The sequence below is a fragment of the Corapipo altera genome, unplaced genomic scaffold (assembly GCF_003945725.1).
Source record: "Corapipo altera isolate COAL_440 unplaced genomic scaffold, ASM394572v1 44b, whole genome shotgun sequence".
NCBI classification, from domain to species: Eukaryota; Metazoa; Chordata; class Aves; order Passeriformes; family Pipridae; genus Corapipo; species Corapipo altera.
In genome coordinates this window covers 4,580,050-4,597,557 of record NW_020884932.1, presented here as the reverse complement: position 1 = coordinate 4,597,557, position 17,508 = coordinate 4,580,050, and the positions used below count along the sequence as shown (strand labels likewise).

General features: G+C 40.0%; 1 protein-coding gene across 2 annotated transcripts in view; it reads right to left on the bottom strand.

Annotated features, from left to right (window-relative positions):
• BMPER (BMP binding endothelial regulator) overlaps nt 1–17,508 on the bottom strand; it is a 146,193-nt gene that overhangs the window by 5,044 nt on the left and 123,641 nt on the right. For both annotated transcript variants that reach the window (XM_027659514.1, XM_027659515.1), the window contains one exon: nt 2,439–2,569. In XM_027659514.1, coding sequence (XP_027515315.1) covers nt 2,439–2,569 — 131 coding nt within the window. The remainder of the gene's footprint in view (nt 1–2,438; nt 2,570–17,508) is intronic.

The following is a 17,508-nucleotide window of genomic DNA, read 5'->3' as shown; positions in this document are numbered from 1 at the left end:
GACTGGCTGTTGTAGCATGTAAGCTTATAAGTGCTACCTTGTGTACTCTGCACTATATTATAGACCTCATCTGATTTTTCTTCTTGCACTGGAAGTCATACCCATGGCAGGGAGTTATTTTCATCTACCATCCTTGAGTCTTTTTCCTCTCAGTGTCCTCAGAAATGCAATGTTAAATTACTATGGCCCAAGGTCTTTCACCACATCAGTTTACTTAACTGCACTTTATAAACTGCTTGCTTAGCCTTTCTTGGGTTAAAAAAATCTTTTTTTCTTTCTCCTTTCATTTTCAAACCTCTTCCTTCCATTTGTATCTTTTCCTTTTGCTCTTGCATGTATCACTTCCTCTTATTTCTTATTTCCCTCACACTGGCTCTCCTGGCTTTTAATTTCTTCTTTACAAATAATATTTCTTCCTGTACCCATTCCAACAGGTCTCATTCCCCTCTACTTCCTATGGAAACCCATATCCTTTTCCTAACCCTCTCAGTTACCATGTGGATCTCACCAACTCTTTCCCACCCTAGCCATTTTCCTTACTCATTAGCTTCTACTTTTACTCCTCCAGTTAAATGAGAGCTGATATTTCCCTTATCAAGCCAACCTCATAGGACAGCAAACCTTGAGCAGCAGTATTTCGTGTAAGAATGTAGAGGAGGATATGCTGTCACACTGGGGGAGAGAAAAGAGCAGGGAATAGGACATGTAATTCAGCCTCCTGAGCATCCTGTTTGGCTGGGCCTCCAGACAACACAAGTTTTCTGAAGATTATAAAAATAAACTAAGAGTACAGCAGTCAGGGTAGAGAAACTGGCAACCATACAATATCTGGTTTTAAAACACACAAAAGTATAATTAAACCTGACTTTACTAATAAGTATATATAATTTTCATGAGAACACAACTCTTGCAAGTATCCCACCAGCTATGAAATGTCAAGCAGGAAATGAAATTCACAAAATGCTAAAGTTTTATTACAGATATATTTTTTCTTACGTAGGAACTTTTATCTGTAATTGGGACACAATAATTATAACTACTAGTTTTGGAGAGAAAAAAATAAGTTAAAGATTAAAATCTTGATGCTGGTCAGTGGTACCATATAGACTGCAGTGGATGCACTTTAATGTTTACCGTATGATTTAACATAGAAGATGGTGCTACTTGTTTGACATTGGATACCTAAGTAAGTGTTTTGAGGGTACTTGGCCATATACAGCTTATCTATATTTTCTGCTCAACAAGACTTCCCATTTTCTTCTACAACTCTGCACTGAAATTAAACACTTCTTTCATTAGCTTTAATGGAAGCTGTGTGTTTAAATTTCATCATAATGTTCTCTCAAGGACTGTCTTTGCCTCAGAAACTTTTCTTGTCTTTGGTAAGATGCCAGAAAAAATTGTGAAATGAAGCCTCAATTAGTTAAGTCGTGATATGTCAACACTTGTATAAACTCCTTAGGGCATGGACTGGAGTTTTTATTCTTTTTACAGCATCTGCAGCACTGAAGTCTCAGTCTGAAGTGATTTGGGGAAAAAAAGTCACAATGCTTGTTTCATGTTCCGCATGGATCTGCTTCCAGATCAACAGATTAAAATTATATATGTTATTAGCATTACCTGAGACCACATCCTTGAATAGGGTTTTCACTTAGTGACACCCTGTTTGGATTGCTCTGTTCTGTTCCTTTGCATGAAAAAAATTAATCAATCAAATGCAATTTGCTCTGTCACTCACCCATCTCTGCTAAAATGCCTTCAAAAGAAAAGGAAATTGAAGTTGAGAGAGTAGACCCTGAGCCACTCACAATCACCAAAATGGACCACAGAGTAATAGCTCTTTGACCAGCACTGAGTATCCTCTTCTCAGTGGTTTGTTTTTTTTCCAACTACTGTTAATTGCTTTACATAAATCTGAATACATTTCCAGGCAAACCGATGCTGTTACAGAATGTCCTAAATTAATGAGACCATCATCTAGAGAAATATTCATCTGCAATATTGCATTTTACTTCAAGTGCCCATTACCACAGACCACTGCTTCTCACAGAAACAATTACTCACAGTTACTTACAATTAATGAAGTCCTAATCACAGGGGGATTAAGAAATTAATTACTAGGAAATTAACACAGGTTTGTATTTTTATATTCTCATTAAATACATTCTCTCTTCTTCCCTTGTTGAACCTCCTGCAGTCATACATGCATGTTGTCTCTGGAAATATAACTGTGTTTTGACAGGAGGTCAAAGGGGTTTAAATATTATCTGTAATCAAGGATTTACATATCCTGAAAGAAAAACTTCCAAGAACTTCCAAACTGTTGCAATACCAGTCCTTTCTGGATGGTTCATTTTTGATCTTCCTCCATCAGTAAAAGGATAGTAGCCTATTAGCCTGCACACTGGCTTACAAACAAGCAGTTTGTAAATGCTTACCTGCACAATTCTGCTCCGGCACCCAGTGGACTTTCAGACCTTCCCTCTGACAGGCTCGGGCATATGCCAGGAATGATTCACAGTAGCAGTTTTTATGGACTGGACACTCGCACATATCTGTCACACAGGACCTGCAGAACAAAGCCCCAAAACAAATAAGCAAGGAATGCTTTGGCAGATATCTGCCTGAGGTTTGGAGTTGTTTACTTTCCAGTCACATGGCCTTCAATGCTACAGCAACTTGTGCTAAATGGCAAGAAAGTTAAAAGCATCCCTGCTGTTACATCCCAAGCACTCATCCCTTTTTTTTGATGTGCTACTCTGATGCAGAGAAGTCTCAAAAGCACCAGGGAACCACACAGAAGCAGGAAGGTGAGAAGACCCAAAAAACATCAGGTAGAGAGGACAGAGAACACAGTGGGAGCAGGAAAACTCCAGTTTTGCAACATAAAATAAAACCTTCTTATTCTCTAGAAAGTAATAATTTTATAATTTTACCAATTATAATACTAGTAGTATTAAGTGTATGACTTCTGTAAGTAATGAGCACATGCCCCTCCATGCAACGATGATGCCTTCTTTCCAGGTTACCTCCAGAGTCTCCCCACTTTGAAGGCCTCAGAAGAGCTATATGCCTATTTTCTCATCAGCATCACTACTACGTGACAGACTTTTAGAGACTCTGAAGGAGCAGGGGTGATGCAGCAGAACTGAGCAGTTTCACGCCAGGAAATCCCCCGGGCACTTACTAATACCACCCACCCTCTTCTTCCATTGCATTCTTATGTGGAATCACCACAAAACACGACAGGGAGCAAAGCCGCTAACATGGCCCTACGTGGAACTGCTACTGTGTATGTCACCACTATATTTCAAGTTAGCTCATCCAGAACATGTGCCCATTTGGCACAGACCTAAAATATAACTGGCGGATTTGCAGACAGTGGTTCCTACATATGCAAAAAGCCTAAACACTTCCGCAGATGCAGCAATGCAAATTCAGAGAGTATCTACTGCTCCAAGCAGAATCATTTAAAGGCAAGGTACAGTGGAGACATAGTCTGAAAATCATGCCCTCAGTTCATCTGTTTTCCACTGAGGGTGCTCTGTGTCTGAACCTTGGGTGTCAATGGGCAAGACCTCTGCTCCATTCATGTTCAGGGACTTTTCTGTTCCTGAAAGGACAAGACGACATTTGCGAGAGACACAAATCCTCCAGAAAGACCAAGGTCTGAAGTAAAAAATGAACTCTTCATGTTAACTGCTCTTCCTGCGGACCGTAATTTCAATTTTCTATAGGAGAAGGATAGATATAGGCCTAATTTCCCAGACACTTTCTCCATAGCTGAAGAGGTAATAGCTTGGAAAAGATGTAAGCATCTCAGTCAAAGTAATCAGGAGCCCTAATGTCCATACAATGCTTTAGAGTCATTAGGAACCTTTTATTCAAAACTAGGAAAGAGGATTAGCGGTCCCTTGAACACAGACAAACCTGTTTCTGCATATCCAACAGTGCCCCTTAAAGAGGAGTATTTGCCCTTGCTAAAGTCACTGGCTAGTTCGGTGACTATTCATTTGGTTAAACCTGACAATTCTGCTTGACGTTTCCACGAACTTTTAATAATTTTACTCTCAGTGGACCCCCAAAATTAAATTACCTAAAAATTCACGGAGACAGCTGAGTAACGTAAGTGCTAAAAGGTTACCTGTCCTGTTTTCACTGATATATATATACATGCTGTGAATAAACAGAATTGCTTTGGATCAAATCTATAACATGCACACATTTACAGACCAGTTGTTTTCAGTTGAAATAACTTTACTTTCTAGAGACAATGTAATTTTATTTCACTTTAGTTGTGGGGTAGGTCCCTTTACATCTTTTCCAGTAACGAATGTTGGTGTATGCATTCCACAGCTGATAGGTATCAGCACAACAGATCAGCAACAGATCAGTAACAGATCAGCACAACATCCTTGGCATGGTTTGATATTGTAACCTGGTGAAAGGCCTTGTATGAGCACAGAGGGCCACCTTTTTATACAACACACTAAATATCTGCACACTGTTTCCCTTAGCCACAACATCTCCTTGTGATCTCCCAGCAGCAGGCACTGCATATACCATAAATGCAGCAAACTCCATATGCCCCATGAAATTTAGGAGGTTCATGTCTCATTTTACAGTAAAGTAGATGCTTCTTTGCTACTGCAGCAAATTATTCTCACAAATAAAGTCTAATCTCCATAAGATAAAAGTTCATTATTGAGATACCATTTTACCCTATTTTTATTTCTGTGTCAGCCTCCTTTATCAATCACATGTTACTGCTCTCCACTCAGATTTAGTTATGGTTGATGTCCATGGTGTTTAGGGATGCTTACCAGTGTCAGCTTGGCTACATTTTCAAGGACTGCCTGCCTTATAAGACCCTAAACCTGAGGTACTTCCTCTGCTTTTTAGAGCATAAATACATTTTTTTACTATTACTCAGAGAGGGATGCCACCTCTTGCACAGAGTCAATGCACCGGGTCAGGAAATCTCCAGGTTCACCATCAGTCACCCAGTCTTCTTAACTGTTACCATGTTTGTGGCAAAACTAGCACTCACCCTGACAAAGCCTAGGCATGGTCTGGGGGATTAGGGAAGCGAGGGCACTGTTCCCAGTCTGCAGGAGGGCAGCCATGCTCTTTGAGAGTGCAGAGAGGTTAGTCCCTGTACACATGTGAGCAACACTATGCCATTAACCCTTGGCATTGTAATGGCCATGGGCATCCACATTCCACACTCCAGGCTCCATCTGAGTTTGGCTGGGATCAGCACTATTTGCTAGTGTTCAGCACAGGTGCTGAGGGAGGTAGCATGCCATGTGCAACACAAACAATCTGCTGATTCATTACATACCTAATTGCTTATGTAATTTTTATTTTCCTGAAATGTTTAACCCTGGTGACAGTTGCTGGACTCGAGCCCTAGGCTTGGCTGAGGAGCAATCATTAGATTGCAGCAGTTTTATTAATGAACTACAACTGCTAATTATTTGTAAGGTTTATTTAATTAATCAATTAATTAATGTTAAATTAAAAATTAGAGTAAAGAAACCTATATCCACAGCCACCAAGACTAGTGAATCAAAATAAAATCTTCTTTTATTTCCTAATGAAATTCCTCACTGGCAAGTTTAATGCATTAATATTAATTGCAGTTAGATGGATTGACAGATGGGGGAGAAGGGTCTTTTTATATTACTTCTGAAATCACCAGGAGCAGGTATCTGCTTTATTTGATAGCCACTGTGAGAATCAAAGAGCAGTTCTGGGAAGGGACAAGGAAAAAAAAGATGTCTGTCCTCTGCGGGCTGGCTATGAGAGGGACCTGCTGATGGTCCATTGGCAAGCTTTGACTTTTTTAGGTCTGTATTTTTATCAAAATATGTTTACTTCTTGCACTTAATTACATTTCTCACAGCTACTATTGTTACAATTGTGTTAAAGGTAAATTTAAAAACTGATTCTTGTGTGCTGTCCTAATCACTTCCCCTCGCAAAAATCTTTGGTATGCCCATAGCTTCTATATTTTTACCCTCTCCAGTGATACATTTCAAAAATTATTCTCTGCTGCCCCAGATTCTGCTTTCTCATCATTCCTCCTTTGAATCTGATAAACAGATTCGATGACACTAACTGCATGCATCAGAAGTTTATCTCCACTCTAACCTGACTGGACTGTTCAGATAACAGAAAAACACACTTCAGTAAAATTTTGAAATCATGCCAATAAAGAGGGTGTACTGACAAGTTACTGTACTGCACAGTAACAGAGACTTTGGGTCTTACAAGGTATAGTGACTCTCTATCAAGAACAAAACATTTGCTTAAATGAAGCAAAAATATATTAGAAGCTTAAATATCAAAACATTATAGTCATATAGAAATAATCCCATGAAAATACTGCAGTGCACACTACTTATAAAATGGAGCTATTTTACAAGCTATGAAAATACACGCACAGGCAGCCTTAGTTCTGCCCTCAGTGAAATCATGGAATAACACAGAGATGCAATGATTTTGTGGTCCAAAAGAAAACTAAATTTATTTTTAGGACATATTTACTTTTCTAAAAAATACTTGTGTGTGATGGTTCACTTTATCTGGAATCCCTGCTCTGCATAAGGACCATAGCACAGCCAACCTCGCAGTCCTTGACTGGTACCAAGTGCCTCACTGTGATTCCTTTTGAAGCCTTCTTTGCTGCCTGCAGGGTGTGTGTCAGAGATGGCGCTAATTGGGTGTGTATAATCACAAACTGTTGCAAGGGGAAATCCATGAAAGTGAAGGCATCTGGCAGCTGTGGGACACACCCTTGAAGGAGACAAACACACGCTCTGCTGCCACATCTTCAAAGCAAACTGGATGAGTACACTCCTTCAGAAACAGCCCTTTTTCACATTAAACCATGGAAAGTCTCCAAGTCCCACAAAAGGCAAAGAACAGAGTCCTATGCTACATTCAGTATTTAAAAGAAAAGGAAAAGATCACAGCAATGAAACCTACAGCCTTAGTCTGTGCCATGCAGGATTGAAATTGCAGATGTTCACTTGCTGAACAACAGCAGTTCCTTTCCCTTTGCAATACACACAAATACAAAACCAGAACCATTCATTTTAGGAGAGGCTGTTTCTTTTTGTATTTTTCTACCCCCTCTTTCACAACAGGAGTGTGATGCAGTGAATTTTTCCAACACTTTGGTACCAAGAGTGGCCCTACACAGATGGAAAATACTAACATCTTCCTCTTGCCATCAGGAGGTCTCAATCGACTTTACAAAAGCAATGAGAAATAGTGCATCACTACATACATTTTACGCATGTGAAGAGACATCAGGTGGTGATGGGGGGTTTGTCCCCTATGCTTTGGATAAGCTGTGCACTTGAAAACTTTAAAGCCTGAAGGGTCATCTGTCTAGAGAGGAAGATTAATTTCCAGTCCCCCCATCCTGTGAGATATGACTTCTTGGGATAACTTCTTGTTGGCTATGCCAAATCGGTTTTATTACAAGCTTGACCTAACTCCTTTATAGGAAAAATTAAAGCCTCTGTCAGTAGTTATGTTGTTACAAGAAAGTTTGTTTGGGCTCATTTTTTGATAAAGTTTCAATGAGTTGCCATTATTTATGGCCCCAGACAGAAAAGCCATTTCACAAAGTAAGAAGATGAGAAGATGAGCCATATTCCAATGTATAATGGAAAGTCTCATGCTGCTGCTGTCGCAAGCTCTCTCTTGTCTGTATGTGCATGTTTAACCTTATTAAAGTACTGAAGTGTAGTATGTAGACCTGGAGACTTTTCATGGCTTTGAGGCTTGAGATCAAAGGTTTGAAATCATTCTCTCTTTCTCCAGAGTTTACTAATATTAATGCAAAAGCAGCAAATAAGTCACAAGGAAGGTAATTCTGGAAGCTGCTTACATCTATTGAGTATTCATTCAAAGCACTTGCCTGGGGAACAGACTGCTTCATGCAGCAAAGTCGGTAATTTCTGAGGATCATTTCTTCTAAGACCAGGTAACTATAGCTGTACTCCATCTGTGCTTTTCCCACACATCATAACAATAGTAACATTGCCTTAAACGGGGGTCTGATAAAGGCATCCATAACGAAGCTAAATCATCAGTTCCCGAACTATTTTTTCTGGGAAGTGCAAAAGTGCCCAGAAAAACTGGCATGCAGGATGTGTGCGCTTTGTGCTGGAGACTCCCCCTTGCTGAAGAACTCCCACACTGCTGAACTGGCTCCAAAAAATCCCTAAAAGTGTAGGAGCAGAAAGGGAACTCACAGTTCATCTTCGGTGAGCAGTGCACAGCAAATCTACTGCAGGCATATCCTTTCCGTGGGGAAATCTCATTCCTATAAAGAAAGCATTGGCCATAAAGCTTGAGAATATGACTGTTGTTTTTGGCAGATTGCAGAGGAGGAGTTTGCAGTAGTAGGCATTTGAATCATGCACTAAAATTTCATCTTGATTCCTGACTTTTGCGCAATTTTGAGTCAACCATGGGCTGTATTGCCACATTGAGCCAAGGAGAGAGAAGTTATAAAATACACAACTCCATCAAAGGGCAAGAGCTGCATGTGATCTAAGATTTCTAGGGTACAGCAGTCATGTTACACACACATTGAAGAGTCTTAATTTAACTCTGAGTGCCATTGTTCCTGGTCCAGATATAGACTTGGCACTCAGATAATTAAACAGCATCACGCAAGATATCCACATCCATTCCTTCCTTGCCAAGGCATCCTTCCAAAGCAGTTATTTAGAGGAGTTCAGTTGGGAAAAGGATGCTTTAAATGCAAGTAGTAATTACTGTTCATAATTTCCAACACAGTAGAGACATATTGCAATTCAATTTTGATTTCTTTGTATATCCATCTTCTTAAAAACAAATCAGAACCCATACTTCTCTCACAAAGGGTAAGCAAAAATGGTATTTTCAAGACACTGAATAAATGGAGGTCCATGTAGACCTCTAGAAAAATCATAGTGTGCTGTGGAATATCACCACAAGCCTATACTGCGTGCTGCTAAAAATATTATCCAAAAGCCTTTGGATAAAGCCAAAGAGAGTGGTCTGTGAGTATTTTTAACCTTGCATGCTGTGCCAGAATTGTGTTTCATTGCCTTAACCAACATTACCCACAAGAATATGGCAAAATTAACAATGAAATATTCTGGAACATTTTCTAAAACCATATAAAATACAAAATTGTCAGGACAGCACTACCCTGACACCTATTTATAGTCTCTCTGAATACGTAGTACAAGTGGTAAAGGCACTTAAAAGGAGGAAGAACCACAGAAAGAACAAAACAGCACAGGAACCTTTCCTCCTTCTTTCTTCATGATAATTCTGCCACTAATGTGTCAAGTAGGTTTTTTGTATCTTGTGCTTGGATCCTTACAGGCGTCTGTGGCTTTAATTGTACTTTCTGGTCCTGAGAATGGAAAGGTTGGCTAAAATCCCTCCGTGGGGAAATAGCTGAACCATGACTACGGAAGACAATGAAGTCCCATGCCGGACTACAAGAAGCATCTGGTATGACTCAGAATATTTCCTAGAGCTGTGAGTTACAGTACAGTTGAGCAGCTGACTTTCCACCTTTAGAAAGACTGGACTTTTGCTCAAAAAACTCCAACAGAATATGGAAATGTCACCCACAGCCCTGGAAGAGCTGACCCCTTGCACTCCCACTCACTTTCAGAAAGTGGAAGAGATTTTTTCATCTCTTCTTATTCTGTTCCAGTTGTTCTGTGCCACACAGAGTTTCACCTGCATTGTGCAGCCATGGCATTTGAAATAAATAGTCCTGGCATTTGAAATAAATATCTGTATACAGGAGAACTCAAGTGGTTAGAATTCATATGTAGCACACACCTTGAAGTGAAACAGTTAAAAAACCACTCCTCTGTGCACATTACATATGACTCTAATTGGAATTATTGGAATAAAGAGGAAATACAGTATAAGTTTCTTAATCCATTTAAAACAAGTGCCCAATATCACACTGAAATGTATTCACGAAAAATGCTTTCATTTTGCTTGCTTACTGGGGTGGTATATATACAATTTGTTCCACCCTCTTTGATGAGATTACTGCAAAACGGATTTGGCTGCCTGTAGGTTGTATGATCTGTGGTTCGCATATCTAGCTGGAAAATACAAGGACCATAATAACTCTGCTCCAGAAAGACAGAGTTTCCAAGTCCATTATAAATAGGTCATTTGGAATAAAATGTTTGGATCAATAAAAAGATAAGCTAAGCAAATTTAGGAGTGTTACTTGAAATCTCACACTGAAGGTTCAAAAGCTAGAACCTGGTTTCTGAAGACACGAGTTTCTTCAGTTAACTAATATCCATAGTCATCCATTTGCAAATATCCATCACATAATAGGCAAAGATAACAGTAGCTGCAATCTAAAGCTATACAATAGGGCTTATCATGCATTTATGCAAAGATTTCTGATGAAAAAAAAACTTCTAGATCCTCTACAGGTTTAATGTTCAGAAAGAAAGTCACATCCTAAAGGATTTTCTACCAAAAATCCCATCTTTCATAGGGCCTGAGGTCTACAACCTATGTGCTCATCACTGACTTCCTGTGGCCAAATTGACCTACTTTGTGTTTTCAGAACCCCATCATTAATCACAGAATGGTTTGAGTTGCAAGCGACCTTAAAGATCATCTAGTTCCAACCCATCTGCCACGGGCAGGGACACCTGTCATTAGACCAGGTTGCTCAGAGCCCCATCCAGCCTGGCCCTGAACACTGCCAGGGACTGGGCACCCACACTTCTCTGGGCAACCTGTTCTAGAGCCTCAAAACCCTTGCAGTAAAGAATATGTCTTCCTAATATATAATCTAAACCTACTTTCTTTTAGTTTGAAGTCACTCCCCCTCGTATAAAGTCTCTCTTGTAGGCTCCCTTCAGGTACTGGATGGTCACAATTAGGTCCCCCTAAAGCATTCTCTTCTTCAGGCTGAACAAACCCAATTCTCTCAGCTTTTCCTTATAGGAGAGGTGCTTCATCCCTCTAATCATCTTGGTGGCCCTACTCTGGACTTGTTCCAAGAGGCTGATGTCCTTGCTGTGCTGGGGACCCAAAACTGGATGCCGTACTCTACGTGTGGTCTCACAAGAGTGAGGGGCAGAATTACCTCCCTCCCCGGCCACAACCTAGAAAAATTCCTAAATTTCAGAATTTCCTGTTTAGAATTTCTTAAGCTAGTAAGATTTCTTATTACAGATTCTGTTCTGACATAACATAGCAGTATTCAAGTTACTTTGACTGACCACATTGCATGTGTAAATCATGTCTGTCTTACAAGAGGAAAAGAAGTGGAGGATGTCTTAGTGGACCTTCTTAAAATCTATATTAGTATTCTACATTTCCATTCACTGCCTGCAAATGCTTAGCTTTGCTCTTACACTGCTAAAGTGCATTTGCCTTGTGAAAGAGACACTCCATCATAATGGAATTTTCAGTGTCCTCTGGCATAGCTACCAAGGAAAATCCATCATCATTTTGATCTTCTGCATTATGTAACTGACATAAAATTTTATCTTTTTCTCCATGTCTAGACTAGATTTTTAAAGAATACTTCCCCCCAGTCTCCAATTCTTTAGGCACAAGTGGAGACTGAGCTGCCATATCTTATCTAGAGAGGAAAAAAACAATCATTTAAATTCAATTTCAAAAAGACAGACATGTTTTAATATCTAACTTTATACATTAAAGTGTTACTTTCAAACAACAGTTAAACTTTGTTATTATGTTTCATACAGTGCAAATGAACATGGCATAGACTAAATGGTTCTAATATGACTGCATCAACTTTCTCTCTGGTAGACAGAAAGCCCATTAGTGTATTCTGTGTGACAGCCCTCATTTGAGAAAAGCCAGAGGCTTTTCATGAGCTTATAAACACCCTAGATAGAGCCTCAAAAACTATTGAGAGGTTTTGAAGTCATGGCCCTACAGAAATATAAACCATGTAGATAAACCAATAGCATATTGTCGTAGTTATCAGATAAACATATAAAATAATTCAAGTTTTAAATCTTCCAAAATAAAAATTTAAACCAGATCATCTCCTTCTGTCTACTGACAAAATATATTGTGGTCCTGCTATTCTATCTGTCATAAAAATATGTCATATCCAATAACAAGCACAATGAGAACACGAAGCAGGAAATATTTCTGAACTATAAACATAAACTGAAGTTATCTTCAGCTTTTGATGATGATTCAGTGTATATATTTCCAAGGAGGTCTTGTGATATAATAATAAACAGGCTGGCTAGTTTAGAAGCTCACATTCTTAAACTCTGCAGAGCCCACTCCCTGGGTTAATCCACATAAAATTAATTTCAATCAAGCGTTTTTTTTTCCTCTAGGTGGCTGCAGAGCATTTAAAAAGTTACTGGCTCCAGATTGAAAAAGAAAGAAAGGGAGCAAGGGAAAGCGCAGATAGAAGACCACTACTTAGAAAATAGCTTTCTTCCTCATCTTGCTCTCTTTAAAAAGAAGAGCCAAATTTTTGTCTCAGCAAAGTCAGACTCACTGAGCATGCTGTCTTCCAGCCTGTCACATCCTCACAGTGCATTTCATCTCAGAGGTCTCTGTGTTTGCTCTTCATCAAAGTAATTGCTAAAAATAGGACTTGGAAGAAATGGCACAAAAGCCAGCTTACCTGAATTGAAAAAATTAAAAAAAGCACTCTGTTTCTGGTTTTTATAGCTTCCTGTGTGGTCCTGGCCCAGACCCATACAAAGACATAGGCATATAAAGCATGATTTAGGCAGGATTCAAACACATGAATGCAAAACTGCAGTGCTGGCGTGGTTGCCCTGACTCCAGTGAGGTTGACCTTTCCATACTGACCTTTCCATACTTAGTTCTTGCCTTTATATTTCCCGAGGCACCTCTGCTTTCGCTCTGCATGTTCTCAATACCCCGTGGGCACTGGCAGGCATAAGCCAAATCTTCCCTGGCCTCCCTACAGAAGCAGCAGAGAGATCTCAGAGCTGTACCAGCAGTGAGGCCCACCAAGGACAGCTGTCTTAAAACAGAGGCAGTGCTGCCATGGTCCCATTCAACAGTCAAAAGACCAGGAGAGGGTGAGCACAGTGATACAGGATTCAGCCAGGAGGTGGAGACCTGGTTTCTGCTCTCTGGTCAGTTTGACTTAGCCTGCTGCTTCACATCCAGAAAGCTTTGGGTAAGATATCTTTTGCACACTACCACAGTTCTTTAACTTTCCTGAGTGCAAGATCTCAAATGTAAAACACTGTACAGAGCACAAAAACACAGGGGATGAAACGCTGGCTCCAGTAAAATGGATGGGGATTTTCCTGCTGACAACACAGGAGCCAAGACTCAGAACTGTCATCAGCCTTTTTTTTTTTTCCAGTTCTGTACTTTCAGGCTTTGAAGGATCCAGACTCTTTCAGGACACAACTAAACATTAAATTCAAGCTTCCTGAATTTAAATGCTATGAATTAAAATTTCCTGTACTAGACATAGTGACTCCACGACATATCAGCCTGGCCTGGGAACCACAGAAACCCACACAGATGTTATAAAGCCAGAATGACCTGGCTCAAACTTACCTTTCAGTGTGTTGATTTGTACACAGTCATTTACTTGGCTAGATAAAAAGACAATTCTGATGTAAATCAGTAGTCTTTAGTGAGAAATTACAGCAAAAACCATAAGCAAACCCTTCCTATCACAGAACAATCATGGTTATTTTTCCTGCTCATCTGTGGGTCACGTCCAATGGCAAAGATGCTAAGATAAATGTCTGGGCTTAGTCTTGTATCCGAAGTCCTAAGAATCTTAATATGTCTTTGCCTCTTTTTGTTGGCTGGGCAGAAGCTCCATGGAATAGATCAATGCCCCACGTTAGCCACCTTGAACGTGTTGCCTGGTGGAGCCACAAAGCAATTTGTTCTCTCTCCATCACTTTTCACTCCATAAAATCCTCCCTGGTCTCCCTACAGAAGCAGCAGAGAGATCTCAGAGCTGTACCAGTTTGTTATGAAGCTTGCTGTCAGACTTAGCAGTGGCTGCAAGCTACCATATCCTTTCTCATCGACAAAGTTTGTGGGTAGAAACATGCCATTCAGTCTTTGGGAAGAGGGCACAGCTGCAGCAAAGCAGCCCATACAGTATGACTCCTGAAGAATCCCAGCTGATAGGAGACAGAACTCCCAGAAGGCAATAAGAGAGGAAAAGCTGTTGCTGGAGGTTGTGCACCTTGTGCAGGAGGTTGTGTTCATGTTCTCCATGGGCCCTCAGGAACCACAATGTTTACAGTCCATACCTCTAGGAGACCACTGATTTCTTCCCTTTGAGGTGAGCATGTGGCACCCCATCAGTAGTTTTTCTGCTCCCATGGATCTTTCCACAGGTGGGGAGCCTGAGGGCCCATATGAAAGCATGAGCGGATTAGCTCTGTCAAAACAAAGATCTTGTTTTTGTGCCAGTAAGGAAAAAAAAGGAGAGAGCAGGGAAAGCATAAAATATAGTGTATGATATACAGGAGGAAAATTGCTTTTTAATAGAATCTTTCTTTTTCAAAGTTTTCCATTAAACTTTGGTCACTTGCAGTGCAAATTTTGGAATGCAATTCCCTCATCCCCTTAGGATGGTCTGAGTTTTATTACATTAGTAAGGAAGCCCAGCTTACTCCTAGCAGAGCTACTGTATGAAACAGTTCAATCTCAAGGCAAAGTGGCAGCAGTAAAAGCTTCTCTTGACTGATTTTCAGCCAACATTCTGGGGCCAGTGATTTTCATCATATCCAAAAGAATCTTCTGTTACCAAGTAATAGTAAATCAGAAATGATCACATCATAATGAACGAGATTATACAAATCCAAATGTTACCCATATGATAACTAGATTTCAGCTGAGGTACCTAACCAGAATGAGGGGAGAGGTGTTGGTCTTGAAACAGGGCAGATGAACTGAGTAATGAGAGAACATTAGAATCTCTTCCTTCCTTCCCTTCCTCTTTTCTCCCTTCCCTCCATGCTCCCCCTCCACTTTCAGTGATACAGGGCATATCAATATTAGAAATAGCTGCACTAGAAGAAGAGGAATAACTGCAGTACCAGCAGTCAAGGAGAAAAAAATATGGGGTCAAGAAGCAGTACCATAAGTCTATCCCCTTGTAGCATACAACGGTGGGGAAATAAGGTGGAGTAAATCCAGTTACACATATATGTAGCAATTTTTACAGTTTAGAGACAGTAGGGAGGCAGAATGAAAGCTCTGCCTACCAAGATGAACTCAGAGAAAGGATGAGACACTTCAGTAAGATCAGAGGGGTGTGAAAAATCCTTGTATGTATCTGCATAAGCCCTATCAGTTCTGTGTACTAAAGGTAGCCATGGTCTCCAGGAACATCATTTAGAAGATTTCATGAGCACTGACAAATCATTACACACTTAAAGATCGGGGAAATGACAAAGTCTCCAAGGTGCAATTCACCTCACAATGTATCTAGGGTCTATTCTTTTCAAGGTGTCTTACTTTCAGATCTATTTTCCTGGTAAAGAGTGAGCCTTTTGCTTTGATTCATGCCAAATTCTGCATAAAATGTTACAGAAAGTGATATAGAAAGTGATAGGATTTCTCTTTGTTCTCTGAAGTTATTTGTCTGAATGCAGTCTGCTTTAGGTGTCTGCCTTCTCACCAAGGCTAGGACTTGTTCTTCTAAGTTGCAAGATTGTGGCTTCTTGAACGTGCTGTTGAGAGACCTCAGTTCTTTAATACACTTCAGAAGAAACTCTCCACTATATTGTACCAAATCGTCTCTGTCTTCCATGTATATCTTGTAAATAAGGTCTATGTCAACCAGAACCAGCACCATTCTGCTGTATTTTCCTCTTTGTGTGCATGTGTGTGCATACAGATTTGCTCCCTTTCCATTCCTAGGTCAGTAAGGCAATAGGCTATGCATTGCACTCCAGGTTAGACAAAGGTCTCATTTACTCAGTTGCTTTTGTATTGCACTGGATACTTTGCTATTTGTTGTAAATACAGCAAAACAAGAGGAATGTAAATTTTAGCATTAGTTCTCTTGCCAAATAGGTTGATGAAATCATATAGCCACAGAGATTTGTGCATGTTCAGCACACTCCATGTGGATGTCAGCTGCACTCAGACCTTACCTCTCTCCACTTATAAGAAAGACTAGCACAGAGCATGCACAGAAATTAGAAGTTCGTCTTATCTTGAAATCTTTTCAGAGAGATAATATTATTGTGAATGGCAATCCCAGCAATTCTTAGAGATCTGTTTATGTAACAGTAGCAGCAGCCAATGAAAGAAAGAATCAAGATGCAATGAAGTTCTTGATCCCATCTGGGCAAAGAGTACAAAGGGAATCATCACGTCTGCATGAAGAGAGTGATGGTGATGGAGTATTAACAGAAGAGGCAGAGTCCCAAGAGTCAAACACTGTGGGAATGACTAAAAGCCACAGAAGGAAATGGAGGCTAAAGAGAAAGGCCCACAGTAAATATCTGCAGATGCTGTTGTTTGCAGTGGGGGCTGAACCAACAGGGATGTAGTCATACACACACGTTGCACCTCACCAGTGGAAGAATATTCTTTTCAAGATCAAAAGTCAAGCAGCAATAAAATCCGTGTCAAAAAACATAGGCAGAGGAGGTTGTGCATGCTCACTCATGAACATCTGCACTAAGAAGCCACTTAAGTAACCATGCAACAGCATGGAAGAAACATCTGCAGTGTGTAGACCACCAGCTGTGCAGCAATAATACTTTGAATATCCAGAGTGCCTTTCATCTGAATACTGCAAAGCATTTTCCAAACAAATTAAGCTTCACAACACCACTGTGAGCTTCTTATTTAATGGTAGGATTATTTCATCCTGCACCAAAATGCCATTGCTGCCAGAATGAAAAGTAACACCTGTTTATCATCTCACAGAAATGTGCAATTTTCATGATGGGAAGTGACAAAAAGGGTGTAGTTAAGTTAAAGTGCAGGAAGACTTGAGGTAGTCAGAATTAAATGTTTAGAAATGAAAATCAGGAAAACATAGTATTAACCTCCCCTTTACTTTTTATGCAGACTGTCACATTTATTTTTATGCTGACATGCTGTTACTCTTTGGTCTTTATTTCACATTGGGAAAACAGAACTTCCTTGGATGTATACTTATAGGAGTGTCTACAGATGTGCTCAGTACAGAAAAGTATCTTTCTTCACTGTGTATGCTCAATAAAATGTATTGCTGTGCATTGCAAATAGCTTTCCTTTGTAGTCCTTCAGATCTGTTTTTATAAGGCATCTTGATGATTATACTACAGCACTGCCTTCCAAGGCAGCGTGCCATCTAGTAAGTCTAAAACAAACTTCTTGCTGTGTGTGCTTTCAACCCCACGGGGTACTCTGTGTAAGCAACATTCTGACCTGACTCTGCTGAGTTAGTGAGATGTGACTACGTTTCTTAAGAACAAGAAGAAAGGC